Source organism: Melampsora larici-populina (genome assembly GCF_000204055.1).
Source record: "Melampsora larici-populina 98AG31 unplaced genomic scaffold MELLAscaffold_2, whole genome shotgun sequence".
Classification (NCBI taxonomy): Eukaryota; Fungi; Basidiomycota; class Pucciniomycetes; order Pucciniales; family Melampsoraceae; genus Melampsora; species Melampsora laricis-populina.
The window spans coordinates 1,438,901-1,458,906 of record NW_006768766.1 but is presented as its reverse complement, the minus strand read 5'-3'; the positions used below and the strand labels follow the sequence as shown (position 1 = coordinate 1,458,906).

At 44.0% G+C, this 20,006-nt stretch overlaps 5 protein-coding genes across 5 annotated transcripts; 2 read left to right on the top strand and 3 right to left on the bottom strand.

Annotated features, from left to right (window-relative positions):
• Positions 1-994: 994 nt before the first annotated feature.
• MELLADRAFT_101758 (uncharacterized protein) lies at positions 995-5,033 on the top strand (the record flags this gene model as incomplete). Its single annotated transcript, XM_007404702.1, has 9 exons — positions 995-1,113; positions 1,178-1,325; positions 1,406-1,663; positions 1,731-1,811; positions 1,883-2,813; positions 2,893-4,092; positions 4,167-4,460; positions 4,523-4,741; positions 4,816-5,033. The coding sequence occupies 9 exons, from the start codon at positions 995-997 to the stop codon at positions 5,031-5,033; spliced, it is 3,468 nt and encodes a 1,155-aa protein (XP_007404764.1).
• Positions 5,034-7,342: 2,309 nt separating this feature from the next.
• Positions 7,343-8,466, bottom strand: MELLADRAFT_89061 (uncharacterized protein; the record flags this gene model as incomplete). The annotated part of the gene is made up of 3 exons (XM_007404248.1): positions 7,343-7,412; positions 7,573-7,601; positions 7,717-8,466. The coding sequence occupies 3 exons, from the start codon at positions 8,464-8,466 to the stop codon at positions 7,343-7,345; spliced, it is 849 nt and encodes a 282-aa protein (XP_007404310.1).
• Positions 8,467-9,729: 1,263 nt separating this feature from the next.
• Positions 9,730-12,557, bottom strand: MELLADRAFT_89060 (uncharacterized protein; the record flags this gene model as incomplete). The annotated part of the gene is made up of 15 exons (XM_007404247.1): positions 9,730-9,897; positions 9,966-10,079; positions 10,169-10,242; positions 10,328-10,594; positions 10,673-10,714; positions 10,794-11,013; positions 11,104-11,311; positions 11,397-11,437; positions 11,517-11,536; positions 11,637-11,789; positions 11,858-11,887; positions 12,017-12,087; positions 12,191-12,227; positions 12,320-12,398; positions 12,465-12,557. The coding sequence occupies 15 exons, from the start codon at positions 12,555-12,557 to the stop codon at positions 9,730-9,732; spliced, it is 1,617 nt and encodes a 538-aa protein (XP_007404309.1).
• An 828-nt stretch (positions 12,558-13,385) lies between these two features.
• On the bottom strand, positions 13,386-15,694 carry MELLADRAFT_89059 (family 27 glycoside hydrolase; the record flags this gene model as incomplete). The annotated part of the gene is made up of 7 exons (XM_007404246.1): positions 13,386-13,567; positions 13,733-14,153; positions 14,241-14,870; positions 14,961-15,113; positions 15,187-15,220; positions 15,303-15,382; positions 15,533-15,694. The coding sequence occupies 7 exons, from the start codon at positions 15,692-15,694 to the stop codon at positions 13,386-13,388; spliced, it is 1,662 nt and encodes a 553-aa protein (XP_007404308.1).
• A 1,522-nt stretch (positions 15,695-17,216) lies between these two features.
• Positions 17,217-18,194, top strand: MELLADRAFT_59041 (uncharacterized protein; the record flags this gene model as incomplete). The annotated part of the gene is made up of 4 exons (XM_007404703.1): positions 17,217-17,432; positions 17,549-17,576; positions 17,735-17,990; positions 18,170-18,194. 4 exons carry the CDS (start codon positions 17,217-17,219, stop codon positions 18,192-18,194), a joined length of 525 nt encoding a protein of 174 aa, XP_007404765.1.
• Between the last annotated feature and the right edge of the window lie 1,812 nt (positions 18,195-20,006).

Below are 20,006 nucleotides of genomic sequence, written 5' to 3'. Positions count from 1 at the left end.
TCCTTTTTTTGTTGAGGACTCAATCTTATTTGAGTGATTGTAGAGATGCAGTAAGAAACATGTAACCACATTCTCAGCACCTAATGTCAGATTAGATAAAGCTTGTTTGGGTGGGTGCTGAGCACCTTGATTGCAGGCTGAAATTGCACCACTTGGCTCACCTGCTGAGTGGGTGGAAGATCTTGTTAAGCCAATGTGTTCTTGCTGGATACATACATGAAGGCTAGGTGACAAGCCTGGGTGAGGGCCACATAGTTTCAGTGAAAATTTGCCCCATGGTGTACATATATTCTTGTGAGAATAGTCCATGGGCTTGCTAGCTTCAAGATGAGAGGAGATTACCAACACTCAGTCTGAGATGTGAGGTGCATGGATTGTTGCAACGTCAAGATGTGGTGTACTTGCCGTTGGCAAGTCTCCTCATATTAATTTTTTTGTATGTAGCCAACAATTGGCCAAAGAATGCCAATTTTGGATGAAAATTTGCACTTCTTTTCATAAACCTTTCTATAGCATTGAAACTAGGTGCTGATTCCAATAATTGTGAGGCTCAAAAACAAGTCAGTTTTCCTCTTTGAGCTTATGTGTTTTGTCAGAGGGATGCTCATACCCTTGACATGCTGCTTGTAAGAGATCACCGCAGGAATGATCTGGAATGAATCAGAGTACCCTATGTTTGGATTTTATGATGTGGGTGAAAGCTGGTGAAAAATGTTGAGATTCTACAAACAAACCCAATTTGATTGTGATTTGAGCTGATGCGAGTGTGGTGTACAAGGGTGTACATACAAAGAGCACTGGTACTGTTTACAGTACAAAACTAAAATCAAACTCTAATCGATCACTTCTCTCTCTCTGTGTGTCTCAGACTTCAGTTGATGAACTCCAACTTCATCCGAACTCAAACTAATCATCTCTGCTTAAGTTGGCTTCATAAGGCATCAGAACGACTCCCACCATCACCTGAACTATATCGCAAATCAATCAGCCTCGAATGGCCCTTACTCACATTGCACTCGTCAAGGCCGAGTATGCATACTCTCCTCAAACTGAAGACGAATTAGAATTGGAGGAAGATGCACTCTATTACTTGTTGGAGGACGATGATGCTGAGTCAGTATATCTCAAATACCGTATTCAGTTTCTGTAGAATTATCAAGCTGATCTTGAAATAAAGATGGCACAAGGTCATGCTCAAGACCTCTCCATCCTCGTCTGACCCTCCCAAGATCGGCCTCGTCCCTGCGACCTATATACTTCCTGCGCCCGTTCTGCAAACAATGATGGCTTTGTATGCTTATGAAGCCCAGACGGATGATGAATTGGTGTGTGGATCGTGAAGCATGACATTAATTTACGAGATTACTTTGCTAACAATATTCACACTTTTCCAACACATTCGAAGACAATCTCTGAAGATGAGATCATCGATCTTTACGAGGAAGATGGTGACTGGTCACTGGTTGGAAGACAAGGCGATCAGGAATCTCGTGGTGTAGGATACGTGCCGACATCCTACATCGAGGCTATTGAGAAACCCAACGCCGGATCATCCTCTGCACCTGCTGCGACCGACGCAATGATATCCCCTCGGGATACAACAATGAACTCAAACCGCCCAGATTCTGCCGGTGTTGCCGAAGTCAAGACGTGGGCAGTGACTGTGAGCATTTAGTACCTGATGTGGTGATATACTTGCAGAGTGTTGATATTCTTACCCGACATCACAGGACATAGATCAAAAGAAAAAAAGAAAAGGCACGTTGGGAATTGGGAATGGGGCTTTGATCTTTGCAAGTGAAAGTGATAAGGTATGTCACATTCAACTTGCCCTGACCTTAACTGGATCTCACTTTGTAACTTTCTACTTTGATTCCTACAGACTGGTGTGCAGCAGTATTCGCTGTCCAAGGTTCGTGTGATTAGGACTGAAAAGGGGAAACACTTGATACTTCAATGCGAGAACGAGGAGCGTCATTTTCAAGTAGCAAGCCAAGATTTGGATGAAATGGTCTCTAGAATCGAACAAGGGCATCAAGCTTTGTCAACTCAAGCTACTCCCACTTCCACTCCATCCAAAATCAAAGGAGTCGTCAGTCCGACCACCTCGCTTACGCCTTCCTTTCGCCCACCTTCAGCCATGGCCAATCCTGATCGCCCGTCTGGTCAAAATGGACGCAAAGTCTCATTTGTGGAACCAGTTGGCAAACCGGCTACAGCTTTATATGACTTTGACGCTCAAGGAGATGATGAATTAACCGTACGGGAAGGCGAAAGGATCCATGTACTAGACGATACGAGTGACGATGATTGGTGGAAATGTTCGAGGATGTCAAATGGTGAAGAGGGTGTTGTGCCTGCCACTTACATAGAAACAGATGAAGGTCAACCTTCTGGTAACCCTGAAGCCGCCGACGCTGCGATGACCGCTGCCGCTGCTGACGAGGCAAAGCGCCGCCGCGTGCAAGAAGAGGAAGACGCTCGACTTGCGCAACAACTTGCTGATCAAGAAGACTCAGATTATCACCGAGCCAATGCAAGGGTTGCAGATCGCAAACTGGTGGTTGCTCGAGAAGCTGAGCAGAACAGGCTCTTGGAGGCTGAAGCAGCAGCTCGCCGAAAACGTGAATCCGAAGCTAGATCTACACAAAGAAGAGAGGCGGAACGAGCCATGACTAATCCGGGCCTCGCAACTGGCCCGACGCCTCCAAAGTTGACTGCACGTCCTGATTCAGCTCAGGGCAATCGTATCCAGCCTGGTGGTCCTGCGCCTCCCAAGCGTCCAGAATCTGCGCCTCGAGAGGGAAAGACCAGTTGAGTTACTTTTTCATGGCACATTCAAGGACTACATTGTACTGAGCGTGAGGGTTTCGATCACGATGAACCTGACAGAGCCACAAGGGCAGATTCGCACATGGCGTGATCGGACGGGGCAATTCAAAGTGGAAGCCGAATTCCGAGGCTTACAAAACGGAAAGATCAGACTTCACAAACTCAACGGAGTCATCATAGAAGTTCCCTTATCCAAGATGTCGAACGAAGATGTCATATGGTTGGAGGGCGCTACTGGGAGATCACTTCGGGGTGTTGATCCTGATGACTTGCCTCTGGCCAAATTGGCCATCAAAAACTCGTCCGGACCGAGCGGCGCCTCGAAACCCTCATCCAGTACTAGTGCAACATCCAAACGACCTTCCGGGCCTACCAAGAAGCCCACCGACTGGTTTGACTTTTTCTTGTCAGCAGGATGCGATTTGGACGATTGTACAAGATATGCGACCAATTTCGAACGAGATCGAATTGATGAAAGCTTGTTGACTGAACTAGAACCTGCTACAATGCGGAATTTAGGCTTGCGCGAAGGTGATGTAATCAGAGTCAAGAAGCACATTAAAAGTAAATATGGTAGCTCACCTAGTGGCCCAGGGAACCCGCAAGACGAGCAGATTCGCAAGGATGAGGAGCTGGCGAGACAACTCTCAGGACAGAGTCCATCTTCCGGGCATAATATATTCACTAGTGGGCCAAACGGTTCTTTGAAGACTACCCGTAGAGGGCGACCCACACCTAATCGGACGGGATCTTCAACTGTCGATCTGGACACCCTCACTACGGCTCGGGAAATGTTATCGGAAGCACCACCACCAGCAGCTACTCCTCAGATCCTAGTTGAACCGATTTCGGAGCCTGCGAATCCTGGCGCCAAACTAGCGAGCAGTGGTTTTGATGATGATGCATGGACGGTCAGACCTAATTCTACCACCCCTCAAATTCCAGTATCACAGTCAACCACTCCCTCTCATGACCCCGCACCAGTCTCGAATCCTGCCCCTGTTCCCGCCCCCGCCCCCGCTCCTCTCATTGAAATGGCGACACCTCAAGCCAGCACACCTCAATCCTCCCTCACGGATCAAATATATGAGAAGATCATGAATCATGGTCAACAAGCACGAGCGCCTGTGTCCGCACCTCCTGCACCACCGTCTTTAAGTCATGGTCCAAGTATGATGGTCTCACAGCCTACCGGATTCAATCCCAATGGGCCTAGAGGCCCCTTAGCTCCTGTTGCTTCCAATGCCCCCTTGCTCAATCGTACGTCATGTCTCTGTCGTTCACTGCATACGTTTTGTTATGTCTTCTGATGCGTGCCTCGACGGTTCCTGTAGCGTTGATCCCGACCAACACGGGTATGACTGGGTTCATCCCTACTCGACCGATTCAATCTCAGCCAACTGGTTTCGTGCCCCAGCAACAGCTTATGCAACACAACATGATGACGGGTATGTCCTCACAGCCGACCACTATGGCAATGCAACCTACAGGGATGGGTCCGCAATCCATGATGGGAAATGGTACATTGCAGCCTCAAGGTATGGGTATGATGCAGCCGCAAGCGACAGGGATGGGCTTCATGCAGTCACAACCTACAGGCATGGGGATAGGGATGGGCATAAGTCCTCGTGAGTCTAGGAATTTCAGATGGATTGATTAAATTACCAGTATTGATTTCGGCATATGGCAGAGATGACCGGATATGCACCCGGTTTTCAATCTGCTCCTCCGCCTCCGGTTCCCAGCATCCCTAGCGCATATTCATCTGCCCCTCAATCAATGCCGGCAAAGAGTTTCAACCCAAGTGACGTATTTGCTTCAATGAAAACTGGTCAGTTCACGTCTGGAAATGGTGATGCAGGCCCTCAAGATCCCAACAAGTACAATGCGCTTCGAGCACCGCAAACTCGTATGTCTTTTGATCGTTCTCAAAAGCCAATTGGATGTGTTCCAAACTGATCTAGCTTTTCGGATGTAATACAGCAGTCGGTATGATGGGTACAGCGAATAATAGCTTCACTCAACAATTTATGCCTACACAACCTGGTATGATTCAACCACTACAACCACAACCGACTGGGTTCGCACCTGGTGGTTATATCATGCCACAACAAACAGGAATGCCAATGCAGAATAATATGATGTATCCTAATCAACAGCAACAACAACAGCAACAGCAACAGCAATGGCGAGGGTACTGAGTTTCATTTTGTTGTTTATCCCTTTTCCACTTAAGTAGATAGGTCTTTACTGTTTTAATCAATGTAGGTGTTCTGTCACACCAAAAGTGTTGTATCACCAGTATGACTCTTTCTTGCAAGATTTTTAATACTCAATCTGATGAGTTTGAGCAAAAATGTATGTCTCTGATCCGATATTGTTTTCATCTCCTATGTGATATGTTGATATCTTTTCACTATCTCTTGTGAACAATCTTTTTGAGAACGTATTATGGATATTTGCCTATTGTGTATAAATAGACTCTTGAGCTTTTATTTAAAAATATGCAATCCTTTAATTTTAAGGCAGGTGAATACTGTGTATGTTTGGTTGCTTTTGTGGTTTGGGCTTTGAGATTGAAGCTTTTCAATAGATGATGACTAGTTGATCTATTTTTTTAAGAGTAGGACCTACTACATGTCATATATTCATAAGTTGGATAATTTGAGACTTCTCACTTGGTTTGAAGGTATACATGATGATGAGAGCCAGTCACTATTTATTGATTCAGTGACAAGCCAAATATATTGAACAAGACATGTGAGGACATGGTGTTTCAAGGGTAGCAACAAGAAAACTTTGGCTAAAAGTTTCTGTACTTCAGAAAGAGTTGAAGAAGCTCCTTATGCTACTTGTGGCCTGGATATGATCTGCTCAAGTTCTCTTCCGTATCTGATAAATAATCACTTGGTATTTTGAGCCCTTTCCTGTGGAAAAATGGTGTTGAAAAGAATAATCAATTCACTGAAATTACTTGTGTTGTTGAATTTCTGGATACATCTTTCTATTTTGAGGATAAACTACAATATATTCCTTTTTTTCCCTATGGATTAAGAGATTCATCATCAACATTTGATACATATGGCTATTTTTTTTTTGGATATATTTGTTAATATTTGGAAGACCCATAAGGTTTATGAAATATTCTACATGTCATTTTCTTTCTTGGTTGGTTGAACTTCATAAATCTGTTATTATTCCCATGATCAAGGAGTCTGACAAGGTAAGGAATTATAGTTTTTGCTAATAACTGTTGGTTCTTGAAGGCCTGTCTTGTGCAATAGAAATTTTAAATCAGATACTATTTTCAGTTCCCCCAGATGTTGAGCTGGAATTGAGGTGAACTTGAGGGATTCTATAGTCCTGGACCCCAGTAGAGGAAATACTTTCCACAGGAGGAAGTCAACCAAAGGTGTTTTCAAAGTGTGGACTAACAGCATACTTTGTGTATGGTGGCTCTTCACACCCTAGAGCTAGGCAACGCGGGCACTTTATTTGACACGATCTCACAAGGCCAGACAAAATATGTGCTGAACTGAAAAATGTGCAATCCAAGAGGGTAATAGTGGTCATGTAATACTAGTTGAGCAAGTAGAGACATGCATAGTATGACAAATAGATATTCACATTGACCAGCAGCGGTACATTGTGACCAATTGCCCTTCAAAATAGAGTTTGAGGGTCCGAACCTCGGGCGATGCCAGGTGTGCAAGTGAAGCTAGATATGGCAAACACATCGTGGTATCTCAGACTCGAGATAAGGGAGTTGTAACATTTTTGAGATAAAGTAGGATAGAGTTTAAAGTAAGCAATACAAATAGGAAAGAATACGAACTGAGATATTGCTGATAAAGCTTTTTTAAAAACAAATCGTGGTACAACACATAATAAAGATTACAAGCAGGTGCAGATGAGGGATAAGTAGTGGAGCACTGAATTCTTCAAAGAATCATGTAATACAAAGGAGATAGATCAAGATGAACTTGGACAGGTGAGACTTGCAAGATTGGATTGTGATGAGAGACACGTATCAACCTTTGACATGCGTAGTGAAAACAAAATTCAAATATCTGAAAATTCAAAAGTGATGAGAAGTGGAGAGTTGGAATTGGCGAGAGTGTTGATCTCACACTCCTATAAAGCAACACAAGTGGAGACGAAAATGTCAGCTGATCAGGTATAAGTTTAACCGAAACCAGTGTGCAGTGCGTACCCTTAGAAAACAACATCCATATTTCGGTCCATCAAAAATAGATCGACATTGTTCTTCGAGCAAGCTTTATACAGCTGCACTGTTGCTTTGGTTGGCTTGGATGTGTGAGTGAGTATAACCTGTCTGAGATGCGCCAGTGTATCATCCGGTATCTCAAGCGGAGCGTCATTCGTATCGAGACCAGAGTTCCAAGTACGAAAGACGAGAGTTGAAGCACTTTGAAATAATGGTGAAGAAAATTGATGAACTTGAGGGAAGCGAGAGTCATCAAGGCAGATAGTTCGAAGTTTTGGAAATTCAAGCTGAGGGCAATGATTGACTACTGAAGTTTCGCTTAATTGAAGGGTTTGCAAGTTGGCGGAGACAGCTTCAAGGACAGGTACAAGTCGCTCAGATTCATATCTGGATCCACGGATTACCAAATGTTTGAGGCTGGATTTGAGCGCATATGCCAAGGTGCACAAGGAGATGTGTTGATCCCTCCGAAATGCAGTCTGACCGTTCTGAAGATTGGCGCTCAACCTCACTATCGAAGGAAGTCGAGGATGATGACCAGCTGATGATAGCACGGGGCATTTGTCCAAGCAATTGTTCAGATCTAGAGAGACAAGTTTCGGTAGTGCATGTAGAGCGTTGAGTAGTGAATGCAATGAATACTGAGGAGAACAAACAGGTTGGTTGCCTTCTTGCGGTAATTGAGTGGCATCACATGGCTGCTGAGTGGCGACTTTGAGATGAAGAATTTGCAGACGACAACAGTGTGCAAGGTTTTTCACGGCCGTTGGCGAGAAATCCAAGCAGTCCAAAAATTCTACTTGTAATTGAATGAGACCAGGAGCAAGCATGATGATAATCTCTTCGAAGACCTTGAATGATGTACTGGTAGTACTGGTGCGACCAATAATGCCTGCATGAACCTTTCCTACCGAAAGTCGTGAGACGCGCGGACGATGATTTGGCTGAAGCGATTGGTACCATCTCACAAAGTCTCGTCCTTGGAACTCATTGTCTATCTTGACTGATTGAAATAATTCGGACCTTGATATTTCAGAAAACCGCTTGTTGACCAAACGGAGCCTTTTGATGGTATCGGCGGAAGAATGCTTAGCTGCCAATCGATCGTGCTGCCGGCTTGACCCGAGATCAGGTCCGTGGGCAAGATTGTGAATGATGTTTAAGATGAGTTCGGTGGGGAGTTCTCCAAGACAATTACTGGCTGAAGGAATTTGGGGTGAAGTTACTTGCTTTCCGGTGCAATTGACCGACGGTGTCATTTTCTGAAAAGTGTTGGTGGTGGTAAGAGTCTTCTCTGTGCGCTTTTCATGGATTTGCAACCTCTCATGAGTCAATCTTGGGTTCAGGCTCATTGCCATCAAGGGTGAGTATGAAGATTCGTTACGATGAGTCTCAATAACGGACATACTAAATAATCGAGCGTGAGTAAATGAAGATTGACTGAAGACAGAGGAGGGCAGATAACGCAGATAGAGCAATCAGAATGAGATCGGTGAGGAAGGAGGTCCAGGTGAAGAGGAGATGTAGCTATTTATATGCAAGACATCCGTAGTTCGACTACATTTTCTCAAGCACCTTCTCGACGTCTGGTGGGATTTGAGAAGCGCAGGATGAAAATCCAATGGATCATCTGACTGTCATTCAAAAATTAACATCATGTACGTTTCACCGCGCGCGAAGACTGGAGGCCAGGCCAAATGACCATCCTATAGAGGCTGACATATATAGAGACCACGTGCTATGGCAGGATTCGAGATCAATAAAGCAGCCTATAGCACCTCGGTGCTTCTCTTTCCTCGGAAGATTTCATTGCGAGTCGATGAAGCCTATAGTCGTGTCAAGGAGGGTCAACACTCAAGGTGCGTTCTTCGTCTTATCTGTTCTTCGTCTTATCTGTTCTTCGTCTTATCTATTCTTCGTCTTATCTCCACCTCATTTTCTTCGAAATTGCGGGCCAGTGTGACCGAAGGGTGTGACTATGTACCCCAATCCTGATTAACCTCACCTACGTCACTCTTGCTACCACATGACTTAATCCATCACTCTCCCCATTTTTGTATGTCTTATAAATTTAATTGAGTCGACGAAATGCCAGAATTGAGTCGAGAGAGTAGTAACAAACTTTGTACACTTTATTCTTATCCTACGGTTTGGGATGGTGAGTACTGAGATCAATTGTTGAACATGGAGTGTTCATCTCGGAAGGGTGAACAATTCTGACGATATCCTCAACTTGATCACACACATCTATTGGCATAACTACAAAATGAATGAGTGTGATGATACATTTAGATATTATTGCCAGTAAGAAACTCTGTCCAGGTCATGTGATGTTCAGCACTCAAGTCATATGCTACATCAACACCGTGGGATGCATCCCACCAGCAAGAGGTCTGTTCTCATACCTCAAAACGAGATTAGGGAAAAGATGATCTAAATGTGAAAGGGATTTCATCGCCTCCTCTGTCTCCTTGCACGCTCAAGAAAGTGCTTTTAAGCCTGATTGTTGGACCTTCTGAATAAGAAACTTTCTCAAGTTATCCAGAGGTTGGGTTCAGATCAAAGAGAGATCACATAAGCAAGAAGATACATAATATCAATTTAATCGCGGCTCAATACCGTTCCAGTGGCTCTACATTACAAATTCCAGGTTTTGTAGGTTAAAAAATTCAAGAAGACATCGTTCCATACCCTGTCCGAGTATTAGAAGCGCCATCTGTTAAAGATGAGTTGACTGAAGGGGTTACAGCCACACTTGGTCTGGCTCCACCTCCCTTTCGCCAACTTGGGTGACCCTCTTCCACTATCCAGCAGGTTGCATATCCTGCAGCACAGATCTATCAAAGAACGCAAATGTTTTAGATTCATCTCGAAAAGATCAAAGGACAGATCAAAATCCCCTCACCAGCATGAGCACAACCCATATCAAGGCTCCGCCCAGCGCATGCGAACCAATACTAGCGGCGAACAAAGACCCTGTTGCAACAGGACCAAAGGAACGAGCCAAGGAAGCGCAAGACTTTTAGGGAATGGGTCAGAGTATCTTCAGCACGGGAAAGACTATAAAATGATGGGTGATAAGACGACCAATTTGGAAGTGAAGCAAACCTGAGCCAAACCATTGACTGTTCCAAGTGATTCGCGAGTCGGCGCAGATGCATTCACGAGGAGAGTGATACATACTGGAGGATCAAATGCAAGTATAATCAATTGAACTCTTTCTGTCAAGTTTGACGGGTTGCAGATGATCACATTCAAGGAACATACCGATTGACATGTTTCCAAAACACTTGAGGGCAAGCGAAAACGCCATACCTAGCATAGCAACCAGGGTCGAATGTGGTGTCACTGTCTTACCATCCGGTGACGCTTCACGTGTCATGATACCAATGAGAGGTAAGGACATGAAACATATCGGAAATGCCAGTTTGACGCATCGCAAGAGGTTGATAGTGCCGTATTTGCGCTGAAGTAGAGGGAAGAGTACGGTTTGTACCAGTACGGCAACAATACCACTGCTGCTGAGCGTAGTCCCTGTTCATGACGATTTTGTCCGTTGTATGAGTGCGACTACATTTTTGTATGGCAAATGTTCGAAGCCGGCACACTGACCGATTTGATTCATGGTAAGACCAAGACCGCCATCTTCTATGCCTGTGGGTATTCAGAAGAGATTCAGTGCAGAGCTAAGTCAAGTGAGCAAAGATGGTACAGCAATCGACGGGGGGCATACGAGTATAAGAAAATAGTGGCACTAATGCGTTCCATGCCGAATTTTCAAAGGCCATGAATATAAAGCACAGAAGGACCAAGATAACCGGTTTCTTCAACAAAGATATGACAGATGGAGGCTCCACGACGACTGAAGATTGAGTCTGTATTCCTGTCTCTGTTTCTTGAGCGCGTTCTTGAGCGGCTCGTTTCAGCGCAGCTGGAGTTTTAGTAGGCAGCGTCTGAATCGTCACCCACAGAAGAATCAAATCAAAAGATCAGCCTGCCTTCGAAGATTCTCCGAATTTCATATAAGGTAGTGACGACTTAACTTCGTCTAGGAAAAATATCCCCAGAACAACTGCCAACACATTTAAGCTGCCAGCGATGAAACATGGTAAGAAGTACGGATATCGACCAAAAACCCCGGTTATAGAGAATAGACTGGGGTATTGTTCCGCTGGTTTCGCGGTATATCCTCCAATAGCGGGTCCGACAGCTATTCCAATGGCGTACGATAGAGGAAGTAGAGCAAACGCTCTATGAGATACCCAACCGCAACGTGATTTAGAACATCGTCTTCGAGATTGCCAGTCAAGACAGGATGGTGGTCATGTCAGCGTACCTTGCTTGGTTAGTCTCATCCGTAAGTTCGGCCAGGGTACTCTAGAATTCCAACCAACCGTGCATTCACATCAGTCCAAGTCTCAACACCTGCTTGACCAAAAAAAACGAAAACAAATACTTTGATAACAGCAATATTACCTATTGAATTGTATAATGATCAGATTTGACGGCCTGATAAGTGTGTTGATGCTAGAGACTGCAAGGATGATTTAGGATATTTGAGGGACAGAGCACTGACCATTCATCGCACCAGCAAAAGAACGAGCGAGAATAAGCCCGATAAAAGACCATTGAACACCAAAGGCAATCATTCCAACGGATAAGCCTAGCAACCCGCTGAGTAATACAGGCTTACGACCAATCCTATCAGATAATCGCCCCCAGAAGAGTACTACAACGGATCATGTCAATTGGAGTCAGCTCATATCGCAAATTGAAGAACGGTTTTGAGGAGCCCACCGGTACATAGTTGAGATACGGCAAATAAACCTGAGCAGACAAACAAGTAAATGGCGTTCATGTATGCAATGGTAAATCAATATCCAATATCATAACGGATCTTCCTTCGGCCCTCGCGAGCAATCAATTCGTTGTAGTCGTGAAATTTGTGGAACACACTTTCGATCAGTCCAGCGTAAGATCCAACTTGAGTCCTATCGGGCGTGACCTTAAGATCTTCTATCATTTGACTTTGCTCATGAACATGGAAAAAATTCAAAATAATCAGATGATCATAAATCAATTTCCTTTTTGTCTTGTTGAACATGACCGAGAAGAACGAAGAGGATTTACTTGATGAATGGGAATATAACGGTGAAGGATACGGGTTCTGTTTCAACCAACGATTTAACGCAAAAGACGCCCAGATAACCTGTCATGAGATCTCCATGGCTAACAAGTTGATGATGATTGATGGCCCACCTGTGATCCTCATGATGCATAATACGATCAGTTGTTTCACTGGGAGCGGCGTGATTGAGCGTGTTTCTGTCTCGTCATCCTGGGTTTCAAAATAGGTCAATACATGGTTTGTAGCAGTCACAGTCTTAATACAAGGCTGCCTTACCCTGTCTAGTGAATTCCCTACTTGGTGATGGGGAACCGAATCCTGATGAGGCAAGAGTGGTTGGCGTTCCTCGTGTTCGGTTTGAGGTAACATTTCGGATGGTTCGAATTCGGAACACAAAGTCTTTGGAAGTTTTCAAAAAAGACGAGGTGTTGAGGAGAAAATCGATGTCGAGATTGGTGAGTTGAAAATACAGTCCGATTGGGACCTCGAGACAAAGCCATCCAAGGTAATTCTGCCAAGGGTGTATTTGGACCTGACTCCGGTCACGTCCACTCGCCCAGGCCACAAACATGTTGGGTGCGAAGAAAAGACCCCCAAAAGGCCATGTACCTTGAGAAAATACGTTGCCAGAGGGCAAAATACGGGCGGGATTACTACACAACTTAAGTGACCACTCATTAATCCCCTGTGAGGCTGTGTCCGAGCCCTAATCCAACGGGCATCTTACGTCTCAACCCCAGCTGCACACCAAGTGAAGGATAGCAATGCGAGGACACTGGACTGCACTCAGTTCTATGCTGTGAATGCCAGAATGCCACAAGATGGGAACATATTGAATTTGACAATCCAGGATGATGCCAGGTAGGGCCAGGAAAGTTTCTTCAGTCCCAAAATTATCTGCTGAAACATCACATGGTAGCATGTGATTCTCAATATTAAAATTTTGAAAGGTCTCATTACTATAGGGATGCAAAACTATTCAGAGAGGAAGGCTTGGACCTTTCAAAGCGAGAGATGAAATTAAAGTCTTGCTTGATCAATATCAAGTCATGAAACAACTGTTACTCAACAAAAAGGCTCAAAACCTTGTCATGAGTTTGTATTAATAAATTCCTCAACCACAAGATACAGGTACATCCGAGCTACTAGTCCTTTGCTCAAACCACCAAGTGGTTTATCTATGGACAAGACATTTGATCAATTTTTACTTAGAATCAGAAGGGCGCTTTCATGAACGGCCAGATTTAAAGTGATGATGTGATTGGACTGGATGTGTATCTCTCGTTCGAGGTTCCAGACGTCTTTCACAAAATAGGTATCTTTCTTGAGGACTTTGAATGTTGCTATATCGGCAAGATTTATAGTGATATCCTGAGCAACTAGAAAGATACACAAAACGGGGAATGAAGAATCAAATGATCAGTTTTGCTTAATTGTCAGTCATCGCCGCGATGCAACCTCAGTACAGACTGAAAGCCGCAAGATACCACACGATAAAAGATTCGCCAAAATATGGAAGAAGCAACATAGGGAAGATCACATACCATCGGTGGATATTTGGCGACCAGCGTTGACAAGACCGATGAAAATTTGTTTTGTCTCAAGGTGCTCAGCATACCAAACTTGGCGTTGCCACTCTTTAGTTGCAGCCGCGCTCAAAGAGTTTTCTGCACTCGTGAGTTTTCTTCTGTCTGTCCAGCTCCCACACGGATCACTCTGAGGTGAATGAAGGGTGCTTTGAATAAATATCGCCTTTTGACACAAGCCTTCAAGATCTTCATCACTCGAATCCACCACAGACGTCTCAAAGATATTGGATTTCTCAGTAGAATCTTGATAGCCGATCAATTTGGCTGGATTCCGGGACGACAGACGTTGTATCTCCAGTACGGCCGGATTTTGCATCAAAGCTTTTCTTTCCTTTGGAAGGCGCTTCAGATCATCTCCCAGATAGAAAGGAGTTCCCTAAATTGAAAAAGCGGATTTGAGTCTTCGATCATTGGAAAGTTTGTTATACCAGATCATGTCAAGCCTTTGGAAAATTTGCCTTACCGTCAGTGCCCAGATAGTGATCATGCTGCGACACTCTTCTATGGTCATATTCGCAATCACAATGGAGTCCATATCCAATAGTCCTGGGCCTCGATTTTTCTCTACGCTCGTCCACCTTGCAGCTGCGCGCGCGTTTCGGATCACTCGATCAAAAGTTGTCATTTCCTTTCCATAGGATTCGATATCTATTGCCACTCGCCACGCATCGACAGTCTCCCGGAGGATCTCGGCTTCACTAGGAGGTAAAGCCCAAGAAGTAGTTAACCATATCCTTTCTCGACCTTTGTTCCTCCATTCAGATTTGTGGAGGCGATCGATTGCGCTACGCCAGGCCAACAAGTCTGGACTAGTGTTACACGCTTTGAAGTCTTTGTCGGAACTCTCAATCGATGAACCAGGGACGTTTCCGTCCAGCTTGACGAAGCTTACATTCCATGAATAAAGTTGATCGACGATACTATCAACATATGCCTGCGCACCTGGATGACTGTAGTTCAACGCGTATCCCGCCTTGAAGGCATTTGCGTAAGGACGATGACAACTGGAAACATTGGTTTTCTGAGAGCTCATTTGAATTCCAGCGCACTTCACAATCTCATTTGCTGTGAAATTTGTAGCCAAAACCCTGGACTGGAACATGAAAAGTTAAAAATCATTAGCATCAAATGAGGATGGTTTGTATTTCAAGTTTTGAATCTGGGGTATGGTAAAATCATTCACTTTGGAGCGGACTGCTCGGCTATCAATTCCTGGTAAATAATATAGTCCTAACTTGAGACCTTTTCCGCTCAGATATCTCGAGAGCGACTCGATACCAGATGGATACTTTTTATGATCCAGTTGCATACGCCCGAATCGATCTAATACCGCGTCCTTGATTACAAAGTATTTCAGCCGGCTTTCAAAGAAGGTTGACTCTGAGAACATGAAGATATGCTCGACTTACTCCCCATCCTGAGTCTATGTTGATGCGGTCGTATCTGAACCGATTCTCAATATCAGAGTCAGGTGACGAGTATCTCCTCTGCAGGGCCGAAACTTGAAACTTGGAGTGGCACTTACCCAAGCGCACTAAACTCAGATGCCATCACGTCGGCTTGGGCCTTCACATTCTTTTCATTGGCCCAATCAAAACCGTAGCCCTTTGAAATCGATAGTTTTCAAGCCGGAATCAAAAAGCGCATAAGCTCCTGCACGTCTCCAGCGGTACACCAATGATAAACCGTCATTGCAGACAGTTTTCGATCGCTGCAACACAGAATCCCTCGAGCAGTTAGATTGAAAGAACGTACGGTTCCTTTGTAGGCTTGAAGACTCCAAGTAGACCATCCACGATATCCATCTCGATGAGTCGACGCATAGACGCTTTTGGAATTATCAATCTGCGATAAAAGACAAAAGAAAATGGTAAATAAAGCAAAAAATCCTGGTCGGAAACTTTCCAACATTTTCATGAATGGTCTTCGGAAAATTGAAAAGTTGAAGACTATGAATTATTGATCTGGGATCACACCTCATCAATTGCGAAAGAATTGCACGACTTTTTTTCATTGAGGTTTCTCATTCTCAATTAGTTAATCCTGAGATCCGTCACTCTACAATGTTATGACTTGCAATCTCTTGCAGTCTATAACTTGCCTTCTAACACCGCCCCTGTAAATAATAAGATGACAATTTTCAGAGATCTGGGTGTTACATGAGAGGCTTTGATTCAATTCCATCTTTCGAGAATATCTAAATGATGACTTTTGCGACTTGAAATAACTGGTGCGAGTGGGATGATTTATGTACAGGGAGGTTTGTAATCCAAGACATATGGAAATCGTACGAAATGAGATGGTAGGAATCGAAAGTCTACAGTCAGGGAGCATCGGCTGCGTAGTAATCGGCTTGACTCCTTTTCTTCTGTTGCTCTTAGTTCTTTCTTTCTTTCAAAGTTCAAGATCGGGTGTATCGTTAAACAAGACTTGTGATAAAAGCCAAGGAAATCTCTTTCTGGTGATCAGAAAGATGTGCTTGAGTATGTAAGATGCTTGACACAGGAAGAAGGAAAGTCGTTCATACGCACACAATACCACTCAACCTACTTTTTCATTTGTTGTTGTTATCCTATCGATGCCGTGCTCAACATTTTGCTCTTGACCTGTTGCAATTGAAATACGCAATCATACATCATCATCATCATTCATTACATTTAACCACAATTACATTTAACCACAATTACATTTAACCACAAAGGCACTTCAAATACAAAACTCGGGCAAAAATGCACAAGCGAAGTTGCACAATTTGCCTAAAAATCATCCGCACACATCTTATGTTGCCGTGACAGATCACATACCCGCGGACTCTCCATCACAACGACTTTACCTGTTTGTGATGCTGAAGTACATACTATCACAAAACCAACCACTACCACAAACACACTTCTGATTTCATGGTTCATGATAGTTCATGATCCCCTTCCCGTAGGTAACAGGCATTGCGATATTCCATCACCAACTGAATAGGGCCATCCAGGGCGACTTCCAACCCGTCCGATCGCTATCAACTGTCTTTTACACACATTGTTTCCATTATTCAAAAACAAATCTCTGAAAATACATAAATGATACTCAATCCACCAGAGTTTCATTGTACCCATAACACTACATATAAGTCTCCTACGCAGGCAATCACGCCTAAACATGATAGCTCTCAATGTAATAAATGCCGCTGAACAAACCCCATTCAACATCCTTACGAATCAGCACAAATCCCAGGTTCTACATGTCAATCCCACGGATCAAAACTGAATCTATGAATCGGCGCTGAGTTTTTAACCTTCCATACCTCCAGTGTCTGTCACAAAACCTAATCATGATCTGTATCATCATCAGCCATCACACGCTAACATCTCAAAATGGATCCATTCACCTGATTAACACTGTTGATTTGCCAAATCAATGCCCCCGCCTTGCCTTGATTTGATCCACTATGTACGTTCTCAACTATCAAGTATCATCAGCACTGTTCGCCGCGCTAGCCATCCGTTCTGAACAATATCACAAGAAGGTATGTCTCCTCAATGAAACACTACGCATCAACAATTTGATGTACCAATGGACTGAATCATTCAAATCAAAGTTCATCTCCAATTTCCTTGACCAATTGGAAAATCACATGATTGCATCTAAACACATTACATTTCAAGTGAGTGGTTCTTTTGGATTGATTGTGGGACTCTTGGAGCGATCTTAAATTGTCTTGGACTGTGGATTTATTCTTACTCACAGTGACTGAGATCCGGTGAACAAGTCAAACAACAGCCAAGAAGTATTCCTACAGATCATGAATGTAAGTAGTCTTTGCTCTTCAACCTCAAACAAAGAAATTCATTTGACAGGTGTGTTGATATCTTTTTTCTTTTGCAATTCTTGCATAGATCTTCATGGACAACTTGAAACAAAACATTTTCAAAACATAATAGTTTAACTCATCATAAGAGTACATAGATCATAAACAGGAAGCAGACTGGATCATGATGGATTACATGAATGCATATGGCTTACGTGAATTCAAATCGCTCCCAAAGACATTATATAGCTTGAAGTTCGATCGATCAGATTTTGATTCTCAAATCGAAGAACCAAGGTTAGCATCTAAATTTATATTTTTCAACGAATTCATTCTTGATTCTTCTCAATTTAAACTTACTCAAGAACAAAAGTCAAAGTTACTTGATACGAGGTGTTGGTGGTCATACTGGTGGTAAGTCACATCCATGAAACTTCCAAAACTCTTTTCAATCAATTTTGACTATATCTGTTGTGAATTTCCTTCTTACAAGGTAAGACTTCTCTTTCTTTTACACTCCTTTATGTTATGCCAACGTCAACGAACTAAGTAAGCAAAAACTTGTCTTTCTTTATTTTTTTTAAAAAAAATAGGTCGATCGCACTACAACCTTTATAAGATCCTCAACATGAACACGATAACACAACAAAAAAACACTAACACTCTTTATCATGCACACACAGAACACTGAGCACACACACATACTGTAAGGGTTACACAAGTACATTCATGGGTTCTGGATCATGGGATTAGTTAGGTGGTGTTATATCTTCTTGCTCCACGCCCGGTTCCGGAAAGTCCTCACTCCTCTGAGAGCCTATTACTGGACTTTCTGGAACCAGGTGAGCTTAGTTCTTTTTAATTGCTTTTATCTTGTTTTATTCTCATTAGTTCTCTTTACTGACTCCTCTGAGAGCCTATTACTGGACTTTCTGGAACCAGCTCGTAATTCATATAACGAAGTTCCAAGTTAATTGTCCGAGTGTGCTCTCTCGAGAAGTCGTGCCGGATTAAACATCCGGACGCTAGTGAAGGTTCTCACGAGAACCTTACACTTTTTTTAACTTGCTCACTTCAAAAGTTAATTACAACAATTTTACATTCTATCATCATCACTATTATTTTTTTTCTCTTACTTCTGTCACCCTCAGTCTTCTTTCTGTCAATCTGCCACCCCTGTCACCTGTCAATCGATTCATCAGTCTTCAGTTCGATTCAGTCAAACAAACCCAACGAATCCAGCCAGCCGGATCAAACCTTGAATACAACTCACCTGCCAAGTTCTCAGACGTGTTGAATGAGCGGCACAGGATCTCTGAAACCGGACAACTTTCTCGACGATCCTGATAGTTTAATTCGACAAGCTCGGAAAGAAAAGAAGAAGGAGCGCCGCGAGTCCCCTCCAGCTCCTGCTGCACCCAGATATCAGTGGAGGCCGGAAGCCTCAGTCTCAGGATCGCCCGCTCCAACTGATCAAATACTATACGCATCCAGTCATCGAATCAGTCCTGCCGAAGTTTCAACAGTCCACTTTTCACCCCCTCCGATATCACCCTCAGCGTCTGAGAAGACAGTTATCGACCTACATTTTCAGAAACTGCTCAGTACAAACGTACAGACACCACACCCTCCTGGATACCTAGAGACGCAAACACCTAACGCAAAAGAGCCCGATTCTACCTTGAACGCACCAACCCTTACGTGTGCATCTGCAAACACAATGTCGAACGATCAGGAGACCATCGACGCACTGCGACAGCAAGTCGAGAGTCTACGAGTTCAGAATGAGACTCTAGCTCAAGGGCGTCAAGAAACACTCTCGCTCCAGCGTATGGTGTGAGAGCTGATGGCGGAGCGATCACAAGCGTACACTAGCCCGGGATTCTTAGGCGGTACGAACGCTGGAGCCGGTCAAGCCTTCAACCAATACCTCAATCGCAGTCCGGTATCGCCTAGTCCACTACCTAGAGAGTCAGTCAGACGAGAAGGGGATGCTCATCAAGCAGCGACGGTGCCGGACGAGGCAGCAACATCAGCCAACGACCATGTCGAGGACGGTGCCCAAGCGTCTGGAGCGACGCAACCGCGTGATCGACCCGAAGGAACACCATCAGGTGCAGCGCCTCAGCCCGGATACCAAACTTCAACACCAGTGGCAGCGCACTTTCCTGAGACTGGTTACACCCCGTATCATCAAGCATACTACTTTGGACCACCTTACTTACCCACCCCTCTGGCACCAACCACTATGACCGCGGATCGCATCAAGTTGAGCGAATTGCCTAAGTTTAGCGGCAAGTATGGTAACCCAGCCGACCTATTTCACTGGCAAGATTTAATTGAAGAGGCCTTTGATGTCAAAAATTTATCAAACGATCAAGAACGCTTAAAGTTATTGGGATCTCTGCTCAATAATGAAGAACTGTCCGC